General features: G+C 42.2%; 1 protein-coding gene across 4 annotated transcripts in view; it reads left to right on the forward strand.

Moving 5' to 3' along the window:
• Nucleotides 1–12,764, forward strand: part of LOC124618836 (PH and SEC7 domain-containing protein) — an 814,418-nt gene that overhangs the window by 679,837 nt on the left and 121,817 nt on the right. For all 4 annotated transcript variants that reach the window (XR_006980055.1, XM_047145380.1, XM_047145381.1 and 1 more), the window contains exon 13: nucleotides 8,319–8,462. Coding sequence is in view for 3 of the 4 variants with exons in the window: in XM_047145380.1 (XP_047001336.1) it covers nucleotides 8,319–8,462 (144 nt within the window). In the remaining variant the exon portion in view is untranslated. The remainder of the gene's footprint in view (nucleotides 1–8,318; nucleotides 8,463–12,764) is intronic.

A 12,764-nucleotide genomic window follows, 5' to 3' on the forward strand; every position in this document is an offset into this window, starting at 1 on the left:
TGGAGGGGGGTTAAGTAGCGGAGAAAAAAAAAACCTGGGTGTGGCGATGAAATGATGATTGTGTAGTGCTGGAATGGTAACTGGGAGGGGGCTGGATGGGGTGAGGACAGTGACTAATTAAGGTTGAGGCCAGGAGGGTTATGGGAACATAGGATGTATTGTAGGGAAAGTTCCCACCTGCGCAATTCAGAAAAGCTGGTGTTGGTGGGAAGGATCCATATGGCACAGGCTGTGGCAATGTCCTTTTTATGTTGTGGCTTAACTAGTCCTTATTTCCAGGCCTCAAGGAAAACACTTGTGATTAAGTTGTGATTGAAGATATATGTTATAGTTTGCAGGAGTAAGCTTCATCAATTGGACTGCAATGCCATCGTATCCAGTAGGTGCTGACGATATGCGTGATGGGTTTTATGATGGTGTTGCAAGTAACGTGCTTTAGATAGAATTTACATGGGTACAGTCATTTACCCACTTAAGTAATCAAAAAGTCTCTGTTTTGTTTGTCGTTCAATTGTGGTTGTAGGTAATGTAGAGTACTGGTTCTGGTCACTGATTGGGATTGTGGAATCAGCTGCAGCTTTTACTTCGCCTATACCATGACCACACAAGTTTTTCCACTTCTGTTGTCACTTAATATATCTGCATGCCTAAGTTTTGCATTTCTCACAGCTTGACTGACTCTGCTCTGCATCTGCTTGTAAGTAATATGATTTTCAGGCATGCAGCATAATTATATGTCCTACAAGCAGCATGTCTGAGATTAATGAACTGTTTTAGCTCTTCAGTTAGCCGAGGTGCAGGTGGCTGTCTTACTTTTCCCTTCATAAGGAGGTCATACTTGTCATGTAGCTGAGTAAGTTTGTTAATAAACCCATGAAGTTTTTCATTTATGTCAGAGAATGGTGTAGGAGATGTCCACCCCTACCCCCCAATTTTGTGCCTCATTTACAAGTTCAGAGAAATTAACGTGTTTGAAGTCCCATTATGTAGTCCATTGCAGTTTCTTTCTAGGACATTCTAGCCAGTATGTCATGAAACTTATGTCATGGGCGGACACGAAATGTTCCAAATTTTTAATTGTGTCATGATGATACATGATGTCAGTATGCTTTATCACACAGTGACTTTACAAGCATTAAATCGGTACTGCATGTTTCCAACAATTGCAGAATGTACTACAGGAAGATGTCTGCCACTTCATGCCAGTGGTGCGAGATATCTTCATGTTCTCTGTCCTCTTCTTCATCACTTTCATCATAACTTTCTGTACACTTTTGATTATGTCCTCATCTGTTAAGTTTGGTCATAAATAGTTGCTCGTCTGACATTGTACTCACCAGCAATGACTTTCTGCAAAGAACCTCAGTTCAACTTATCTCTAATTTCATTTCTCTGCTTGGGATCTAGCATAATCTGTTTACTCTTAGAAGTCACGACACTAAACGATAAAAAAGTCACCATATCAAACATGTATAGCATTGTTTAACATTATGGAAAGGATAATTGCTACTTAGCATGTAGTGGAGATGCTGAGTCAAAGATAGGCATAACAAAAAGGCTGTCAAACAAAGCTTTTGGGCAAACAGACCTTTATCATTTACACACACACACACACACACACACACACACACACACACACACACACACACACACCATGATAGGTACAACAAAAAGATTCACACAATTATAGCTTTCTCCATTAAGACCTTTGTCAGCAATAGACATACATACACACACGCTCACACATACTCACGCAAATACCACTTGCACACACGTCTGCTGTCTCGGACAACTGAAACCACTCTGCAAGCAGCAGCACCAGTACATGATGGGAGTGCCAACTGGGTGGGGGTAAGGAGGAGGCTGGGGCGGGGAGGGGGAGGGATAGAATGGTAGGGGTGGTGAACAGTGGAGTGCTGCAGTTTAGTCGGAGGGCAGGAGAGAAGGTGGGGGGGGGGGGGGTTAAATAGCAGAAAGGAGATAAATAAAAAGAAATTAAAAGACTGTGTTTGGCGGTGAAATGACACGTGTAGTGCTGGAATGGCAACAGGGAGGGGGCTGGATGCGTGAGGACAGTGATTAATGAAGGTTGAGGCCATGAGGGTTATGGGAACATAAGATGTATTGCAAGGAAAGTTCCCACCTGCACAGCTCAGAAAAGCTGGTGTTGGTGGGAAGGATCCATATGGCACAGGCTGTGAAGCAGTCATTGAGGTGAGGGATATCATGTTTGGCAACGTGTTCAGCAACAGGGTGGTCCACTTGTTTTTTGGCCACTGTTTGCCAGTGGCCATTCATGCGGACAGACAGCTTGTTGGTTGTCATGCCTACGTAGAATGCAGCACAGTGGCTGCAGCTTAACTTGTAAATCACTTGACTGGTTTCACAGGTAGCCCTGCATTTGGTTGGGATAGGAGATGTTAGTGACCGGACTGGAGTAGGTGGTGGTAGGAGGGTGTATGGGACAGATTTTGCATCTAGGTCTATTACAGGAGTATGAGCAATGAGATAAGGGACTGGGAGCAGGGGTCATGTAAGGATGGACAAGTGTATTGTGTAGGTTTAGCGGATGGCAGAATACCACTGTAGGAGGGGTAGGAAGGATAGTGGGCAGGACATTTCTCATTTCAGGGCACGAAGAGAGGTAATTGAAGCCCTGGCGGAGAATGTAATTCCATTGTTCCAGTCCCGGATGGTACTGAGTTACGTGGGAAATGCTCCTCTGTGACAAGACTGTGGGACTTTTGGAGGTGGTGGGAGACTCGAAAGATAAGGTATTGCTGGTGGTTAGTAGGTTTGATATGGACGGAGGTACTGATGTAGCCATCTCTCAGGTGGAGGTCAACATCTAGGAAGGTGGCTTGTTGGAGTGAAGGTGAGGACACCCTATCCACATTTCTCCGGAACCTCAACAACTTCTCCCCCTTTTGCATTTTCCAAAGCCTTGAAATTTGTAGTCCATTATGAGCTACCGAACTACCTTACTACAAACAAACTACTAGATAAAAGCAAATTAGGCTTCCATGCAAACGCAGCATAACATCTACCTTAATAAAGGTAACAGATGATCTGAAGCTTGCCATGGATGCACGAAAGGCAACTATCAGGTGATTCTTAGAATTCAACAACACCATTGACACTGTTGATGATGACATTTTACTTTTCAAACTTTGCAGCCTATTAAATTTCTCACCACGTTCAGTGCAATGGTTTCACTCATGCCTGACATCTCACTAGCAACATGTCATGTCTGGCACCATAGAGTCACACTGAAGGCAGGTAATATCAGAGGCCCCCAGGGTTCAATATCAGGTATGATGTATTGTCAGTTTTGTCCTACTGCAGATTCCACGTGTACGCTGATGATCTCCAGTTATACGTGAGTGCAAAACCAATAAACCTGAAGATAGCTATCGAGAATCTCAGTGCTGACCTGCTTGTACTATCAAAATAGGCACAGCATACAGGGTTAAAGCTTAACCCACCCAAACCAAGGATTACTGGTTGGTCATTCTATGCTCATATGTCTGAAATACCGGCAATCCCTTTCACTTTTAACCACAAATGAGACAAATATCAAATTCTGTCTTTGAGTAAACAGTCTAGGAGTAATAATAGATGAAAATCTAAATTGGACTGCGGACATAACAGTAATGTTCAAAAAGACAACAGAATCTCTCAGTGTCCTACAAAAATATAAAAATCACTTCCTTCTTGAACTGAGAAAGAAGCTTGTACATACAATTAATACTTCATTTATCAGGAACGTTCATGGCGCCTGGCCTGTATCTGTTTATGAAAGCCTGTGTTCCTTATATTTGTCATTTTCGACTATTTGATCACATTTAACCATCATATGCACAGCAATCCTGACTGTGTGCAGACAAGTGCAGAGATTTCCATTTCCACTTCCACACCCATCTTCTCTACTGTCTTATCCATGAACACTGTCTGTCATCTCTCCCCTCAACTGTAATGGTCTTGTCTCACTGTAATGCTCGTGTCATGGCAGAAACACCCACTCCCATCAGAGCAAAATCCTTTCTGTTCCACTCCATTATACAGCCAATGCAGTCTCCTTAAATTTTCTTTTCCCCAGAACTCACTATGTTAGACAAGTTCCTCCTTGATAAATAACATTACTGCCCCTTAACTGAATATGTAAGTCTTTCTACTTATTCTATTTGCCCATTGTATTTTGGCAAACACTGTTGCTACAGCTGCTGTATGGTCATTGGCACGAGTTTTAACATTGACTATCTCAAAGAAGTTCAGTATATTTGTTGTCTTTAGACCATATACATACCCATTGTGGGTCAGCTCCTGAATTATCTATTTAAGTAGTTTACACATGAATCACGTATCCAGAATGAGATTTTCACTCTGCAGCGGAGTGTGCGCTGATATGAAACTTCCTGGCAGATTAAAACTGTGTGCCCGACCGTGACTCGAATTCGGGATCTTTGCCTTTCGCGGGCAAGTGCTCTACCATCTGAGCTACTGAAGCACGACTCACGCCCGGTACTCACAGCTTTACTTCTGCCAGTATCATGAATCACGTACTTTGTCCCACATGGCGTATTGTTATGACCTCAGTTACAAAACTGTAACTATCTAGATCTACTGATATGATGACAGTATGTTCAGGAACATGTGTAATAGTAAACTGAGGTTTCATCTGAAGTTTTCAGCTATGTCTGGTGGTGAATCATGGTTGATCTGACTCGATTATAAATTTAAGCCCACCCTTGATACCAAGTCTTGTCGAAATCTCACATGTGGTTTCAATTTCTACCTCAGTGGATTTGAGCCTCTAGTCTACAGTGATGGATACACCCCCTCCACTTCTGATTAGCCTGTTCTTTCAGTATACACATAGGTTTTTAATTTGCCCCAGCAAACTCACTGCTGCAAAATTTAGGTTTTAACCACCTTTCTGCACCTGGTACTATATGAGCACCTCTCTGTATGTGCCCGCAAACAGAACTTTATTATCCCCCACCTCTATCCTGCTATCCCTCCCCTCCCCGCTGCAGCCTTCTCCTCACTCTCACCACCCATTTTGCTTCTCCCACCATGTGCTGCTGCTCTTAGTGTGGCAGTGGCAGCCAGAGACTGTGGTCTTGTGTGTGTGATTAGCGCTTGCGTGTTGTGTTGTCGGTTCTGAAGAAGGCCTGTTTGGCCGAAAGCTTTGTTTGACAGTCTTCTTGTTGTGCTATCTGTGACTCAACATATATAGTGAGTAGCAACTATCCTTTTCATAATATTGCCATTATTCCATACAGAATTTTCCATTGTTTGATTGTTTACCTTGTAATTAACTAACAACATTCATTAATGTATTGGTCATTTCTGCTTGAGCAACTAGAGGCTGGATGTAGACCGAATTCCTGAGAGGCTGATCTACTGATGGTCAGATTAGTGAGAGTTTAGTGTATACCTATGAGAGTGCGACTACTGTTCGCATGAAGGTAGAAGCAAGCTGAACTAGTGATAAGTTTGAAGGAGGAAGCATAAACTTAAATTTCACACTAGATGCACTATTCCATAGAAATTTTATATTGTAATCTCTAATTATATGCTTTTTTTATAATTGTATGCTTTTATGTCGGTTCAAGACTCAAAAGAGCAGTTTTGAAGCGGGCAAACCCGCCTTTGTTAGGGGGTTTGTAGAGGTCACATATTGGGCACTTTCTGTTAGGGAATTTGGTCTCTATCAACATATATTCCATCTGTTTATCTTCATTATTGTTTGATGTGTGAAAAAATGAATGGTGAAAAATCAGAGCATATATATACACCCCCTCCTCATTGGTTACTCTGTAATGTCTTAGAAAGGTGCAGCTGTCTAGATTTACCGAATTTGTGGGAACACTTAGTTTGAGCCAGGCCTCCAACAGAAGTGTATTACATGGCGGGGGGGGGGGGGGGGTGTTGTGTCTTGAAATATATGACACGACTTGTTGAGATGAGCTGGCAGAAGCAGAGACTGGACATGTGCGTGTGCAATGTGAACCTCAGTATGTTCAGATACAAAGCTGGCAAGGCTACAGCTGGTGGGATAGTGACTCTAGACCTGTGAAGGTGGGGGAACAGTACATCATGAGTCGCTCGGTAGTAGGGACGGTAAGAGAGCCAGATTCCTAGAAGAGAGAAGTGGCAGGTGTCATCATGGAGAAGGGAGGTATTGCAGCTAGCGCTGGCACAAAAAGTGTAGGACAAAATGGATGACTATAGCTGGAGAGATGCTGAATGGAACTCATTTGCCTGTCAAAAGGGCAGTTCTGTTCCTTTGCAAAGGCTGCCAGTGGCAGCAAAGTTAGTGTCTAGATACTTGTAGATGGCACAGGAACTGAAATTAAAGGTAACTTTTGAAAATCAGAAATCTGCAGTGACATAAATACTGTGGAAATCACTGTAAAGTGGATGGTCATGGGTAATTTGCACCAAAATTATCGATTTTGTATCCTATTTAATTCACCATTTGAACAAGGGGAAAGTGATTGTCCGTATGTCTTGTACATGCCATAACCTTCCTTATCTTATTGTCATTACCCTTATGTGAGGTACTCAATGGTGACAGCATAATGGTTGGACAGTCTTCTTCAAATACAGTTCCTCTGAATGGACCCAATAAGGTTTCACAAGAATTACATCATCTTTATTCCAAGGAATCCTGCACTGTCTGATCAAAGTATCTGGATACCTATTAGTGAACATAAATGAAGGGGATGTCCACTTGTCGTCTTTGACAGCTTGAACACTGCTGGGAACATTTTCAGTGAGGTGTCTGAATGTCTGTGGAGAAATGCAGCTCATTCTTCCTCATGAGCCAAGCTAAGAAGGTAGTGATGTTGGATGCTGGGGTCTGAAGCATAGTCTTCTAATTTAGATCAGGACTCTGTGTAGGTCAGTCATTTCAGGAGTCTTATTGTCATTGGATGATGAGGATGATGATGATGATGATTAGTGTTTTAGGGCGCACAACAGCGAGGTTATCAGCGCCCGGTGTCATTGGGACATTGCCTTACAGATGCTGTTATATGACAGGGGGCATTGTCATACTGATACAAATGATCATTGTCTCCAAACTGTTCCTATACTGTTCACAGTATACAATACTGTAAAATGTGTTCATATCCTTCTGCATGTAGCATTTTCTTAAGCACAATAAGGGGACCATACCCTGAACATAAAAAACGCCCCATACAATAACACTACCTCCTCTTTACTTCAACATTGGCACTACATATGATGGCAAGTAATGTCCTCCATACATTCACCAAACCCAAACAGATTCCATTGGATTGCCACAGAGTATAGTATGATTGATCACTCCAGATCACTTGTTTCCATTTATCCGCTGTCCAGTGCTTGTCACTCTCTACACTTCCACAAGCGGTTAGCATTGAGAAGAAATATATGTCGCACAAGGAGCTACTCAAACATTGTATCCCATTCTTTTGAACTCCCTGTGCACAGTCATTGTGCTAACTGAACTGCTACTAGCACTTTGTAACTCAAGTGATTCCTTCCAGTGATATCAAATGATGTTTTGCAACCATCCTCCACAATGCTTGATGGGCCTGTCCATCGTTACAGGAGGTCTGCCTGGTCTTGGTTTAGCTGTGATTGTTACGTCACATTTCCACTTCATGAACTCATCATTTACAGTCAACGTGGGCTGCTTTGGAAAGTTTGAAATGCTGCTGATGGATTAATTACTCACACGATACCCAATGAGTAGTCCGTGTTCGAAATCAGTGAGCTGTCTTTATTAGTTTCTGTAGAGAATTAGCAGCTGAGATGACCCATGTTTCAGTCATAAAATGCTTTAGTACCCTTGAAGGAATAGGGTACCAGAAGTGATACACAATACTGCTGTCCAATAGCATAGTCTTCTATCTGTTGTATTGTCTCAGAATATATTCTGAGCTCAAACATAATGAGTTATTTTGAACAGAATGACCACCTCCATGCCAGCCATAATGAATTCTGGAAACATCAGTCATGCGAAACCCATCCCTAGATGTAGTATTTTGTGACTTCTGAAAAGCATTTTGCACAGTATCGCATGGCTTGTTAACCAGTTGTATGGTGGTGATTCTCCAGTCCGAAAACTGGTTTGTTGCAGCTGTGTTCCCTGCAAGCCTCTTCATCTCTACTCTCTTGGCAGATCTCCACTATGAGCTTTGCATAAATTTAAAGCGTCGTGAATCGTTAACTCTGTTCCCTGTGTCAGTATTTATTGCTTCTTATGTCTCTGATAATTTTCTGTGGGAACAACCTTAAACTCCTGTTTGTCTCTGTGTGTGCAGCGAGAACAACTACGTGACCACGAAGAGCGTGTGCAACGTCTGGAGTCACAGCTGGAAGAGCACCGGCGAAATCCCCCAGACCGCTCAGCTCGGGGCCTTGTGTTGCACAATTACCGGGAAAAGGATGCGTACCTGCATCACGAGGTGAGACAGTGTGCTCATAAAAGTTGTAACCTACATCATTACATTCTGGTTTAGATCACTGTGTGCTGCAGCCTTTCTCCTTCCCAGTAGTGGCAGACTGGGCCTTCTTGTATGTACAGGTTTGTATATTTGTTACTTACACTTCGCCGATAGGATTCACTGTTTCTTACATTTATGATACACATTAATTGTTTCTAAGAGAAAGGGTTTCTAAAATGAAGATAGAAGTAGTACCTGCAAACTGGAAGCTGACATATTGACAAGCAGAAGTTGACTTTTTGAAGCTGAAATACCTTCATTCGGTAACAATTTGAAAGTGCTGGTTGCAAAGGGACTGTTCGGGAATGAAATCATGTGATATAGGGAAGGCCACTGGATCTAATGGAATACTTGTTGTGTTCTGTATGAGTTATGAAAAAGCTGACTGTAATTTTACTTGTAGTTTATTGTAGGTCACTGCAGCAAAATAGTGTCAAGTGCAATTGAGAATAAGGTCATGGGTCATTCCAGCTTTTAACAAGGTACAAGACTGGTGTGTAGACCCACAGATATACATTGTATGATGCCAGTTGCTCATACCAGGTTTGCTGATTTGTGTGGTGATGGTAACCCCCTCTCTCATTAATTTCTTATTATTTTTATTATTTTATTATTTTTAGAGATGGAACATCTTGTATGTACTAGGAATCACTGTTTCCTTTTAACATTTACTTCAAAATCAATTCCTTTTTAATTAATTAATTTATTAATTCCATATATCCATTTTTGCATGGTAATGCATTAATGTGGAATGAGTCAAAACATTTAATTCTGTATTACATTTGTTACCATCAGGATAACAAGCAAAGGTTAAATATACAGACTGAAAATACAAATAAAGTAACACAATCAATAAGTTCTAATTACACTCACAAGCAGAGTTTAAGATACAATTTTCAGATCTTATCTAAACAATTTTTACAGAGTAAAAGTCTTGACTTAAAGCTCACCAATTAATCTAATTAAAGAAGCAAGATACATTGAATCAGGAATACACGACAATACGTGGAAAATAATCTTAGCTATCTCTGCTATAAAATCCTTCTAGAGAACAGAAACTTTTTTCAAGCAAGAACTCCTTTGGATTACTTTTAAATAGTACATCATTACCTCGTAGGCACTTCATATTACTTGGAAGTGCATTGAAGACTTTTGTGCTTATGTATTTTACACCTTTTTGCACCAGAGATAAATTTTTTAGGTCACAATGTGTGTCATATTTCCTTCTTGTGTTATGATGATGGTATGTTTCATTCATTTCATATTGAGTGGAACTGTGAAGCGTGAATGTCATGATTGAAAAGAGATATTGTGAAATAGTGGTTAGTATTCATATTTGCTTAAAAAGGTTGCGATACGAGGTTCTTGGAAGGACTTAACACGATATTCGGACAATTTTTTTCTGACTTGTAAAGACCTTTTATGAAAGTAGTGAATAGCCCCAGAAGATTATTCCATACCACAGAAGTGAATGGAAGTAGCCAAAGTAAGCACATTTTGAGACATTGATTTCTTCAGTTTTGGCGATTATGCAGATGGCAAATGTCAAGACCAAACCTTTTCAGTGTTTGTTGGATGTGGTGTTCCCAGCTAAGTCTGTTATCTACACTACTGGCCATTAAAATTGCTACACCACGAAGATGACTTGCTACAGATGCGAAATGTAACCGACAGGAAGAAGGTGCTGTGATATGCAAATGATAAGTTTTTCTGAGCAATCGCACAAGGTTGGCGCCGGTGGCGACACCTACAACGTGCTGACATGAGGAAAGTTTCCAACCGATTTCTCATACACAAACAGCAGTTGACCGGCGTTGCCTGGTGAAACGTTGTTGTGATGCCCCGTGTAAGGAGGAGAAATGCGTACCATCACGTTTCTGACTTTGATAAAGGTCGAATTGTAGCCTATCGCGAGTGCAGTTTATTGTATCACGTCATTGCTGCTCATGTTGGTCAAGATCCAATGACTGTTAGCAGAATATGGAATCGGTGGGTTCAGGAGGGTAATACGGAACGCCGTGCTATGTCCCAACAGCCTCGTATCACTAGCAGTTGAGATGACAGGCATCTTATCCACATGGCTGTAACGGATCGTGCAGCCACGTCTCGATCCCTGAGTCAACAGATGGGGACATTTGCAAGACAACAACCATCTGCACGAACAGTTCGACGACGTTTGCAGCAGCATGGACTATCAGCTCGGAGACCATGGTTGTGGTTACCCTTGACGCTGCATCACAGACAGGGGCACCTGTGATGGTGTACTCAACGATGAACCCGGGTGCACGAATGGCAAAATGTCTCTTTTTTTGTATCCAGGTTCTGTTTACAGTATCATGATGGTTGCATCCATGTTTGATGACATCTCGGTGAACGCACATTGGAAGTGTGTATTCGTCATTGCCATACTGGCGTATCACCCAGCGTGATGGTGTGAGGTGCCATTGGCTACACGTCTCGGTCACCTCGTGTTCGCATTGACGGCACTTTGAACAGATGTGTTATGACCTGTGGCTCTACCCTTCATTCGATCCCTGCGAAATCCTACATTTCAGCAGGATAATGCACAACCGCATGTTGCAGGTCCTGTATGGGCCTTTCTGGATACAGAAAATGTTCGACTGCTGCCCTGGCCAGCACATTCTTCAGATCTCTCACCAATTGAAAACGTCTGGTCAACGGTGGTCGAGCAACTGGCTCGTCACAATACACCAGTCACTTCTCTTGATGAACTGTGGTATCGTGTTGAAGCTGCATGGGCAGCTGTACCTGTACACGCCATCCAAGCTCTGTTTGACTCAATGCCCAGGCGTATCAAGGCTGTTATTACGGCCAGAGGTGATTGTTCTGGGTACTGATTTCGCAGGATCTATGCACCCAAATTGCGTGAAAATGTAATCACATGTCGGTTCTAGTTTAATATATTTGTCCAATGAATACCCGTTTATCATCTGCATTTCTTCTTGGTGTAGCAATTTTTTTGGCCCGTAGTGTATATGTATGCCTAAGAATTTCAAACAATCTACTGTTTGTATCCGCTGCCTCTCATGTGCAGTGTTTATCTCCTGTGGGGTTTTGTAACCAGAATGGATATGGATGGAATTGGTTTTGCTGAGGTTTATAGTCGGGGGATTTACCGCGAACCAGAACATCCTCAAGTAATTGTTTGGCATTTAATTCTCGGTCAGGTAATGTCTTATTGTCTATCACAATACTTGTGTCATCTGCAAACATTGTAATGTTGCTTGCTTTGTTTGAGGGCAAAGACAAGTCATTGATTTATATGAGAAATAGCAGGGGACGAAGGACAGAACCTTGTGGAACTCCATAATTTACTGTTCCCCATCAGATTCTACCCCTCCTGCCTGTGTATTGTTATCGTCTAACACTATGTCTTATTAGAATGAGATTTTCACTCTGCAGCGGAGTGTGCGCTGATATGAAACTTCCTGGCAAATTAAAACTGTGTGCCGGACTGAGACTCGAACTCGGGACCCGAGTTCGAGTCTCGGCCGGCACACAGTTTTAATCTGCCAGGAAGTTTCACTATGTTCTACTGTCTGCCCTGTAGATAGGATTTGAGCCAGTGACCCAATTCTCCTTGGAGTCCACAGTGGAATGCTTTTTCTACACACATCAAAAAAAGTTCTGCGTTACTTCTGTTCCAAGAGGAACCTGTACAGAAAATTGCCAATTCTCCTTGGAGTCCACAGTGGAATGCTTTTTCTACACACATCAAAAAAAGTTTTGCATTACTTCTGTTCCGAGAGGAACCTGTACAGAAAATTGGAATACAGATCAACATAAACATCATTTTCGCCCTTTTTATTGCTCATGAAATAACACATTGCATGATGTACCACGATAAAGCGAGACTTGAGAGGTGGTGGTCCAGATTGCTGTACACACTGGTACCTCTAATACCCAGTAGCATGTCCGCTTGCATTGATGCATTTCTGTATTCATCGTGGTATACTGTCCACAATGCACTGTTGGTCCAGATGGTTCCACACTTCAGTGGTGATTCGGCATAGATCCCTCAGAGTGGTTGGTGAGTCACGTCGTCCATAAACAGCACTTTTAAATCCATCCCAGGCACGTGCGATAGGGTTCATGTCTGAAGAACATGCTGGTGGCTCTGATCGAGCAATGTTATCCTGAAAGAAGTCATTCACAAGATGTGCACAATGTGGACGCAAATTGTCATCCATGGAGACGAATTTCTCACCTATATGCTCCCGATATGGTTCCACTATCGGTTGG

The sequence above is a fragment of the Schistocerca americana genome, chromosome 1 (assembly GCF_021461395.2).
Source record: "Schistocerca americana isolate TAMUIC-IGC-003095 chromosome 1, iqSchAmer2.1, whole genome shotgun sequence".
NCBI classification, from domain to species: Eukaryota; Metazoa; Arthropoda; class Insecta; order Orthoptera; family Acrididae; genus Schistocerca; species Schistocerca americana.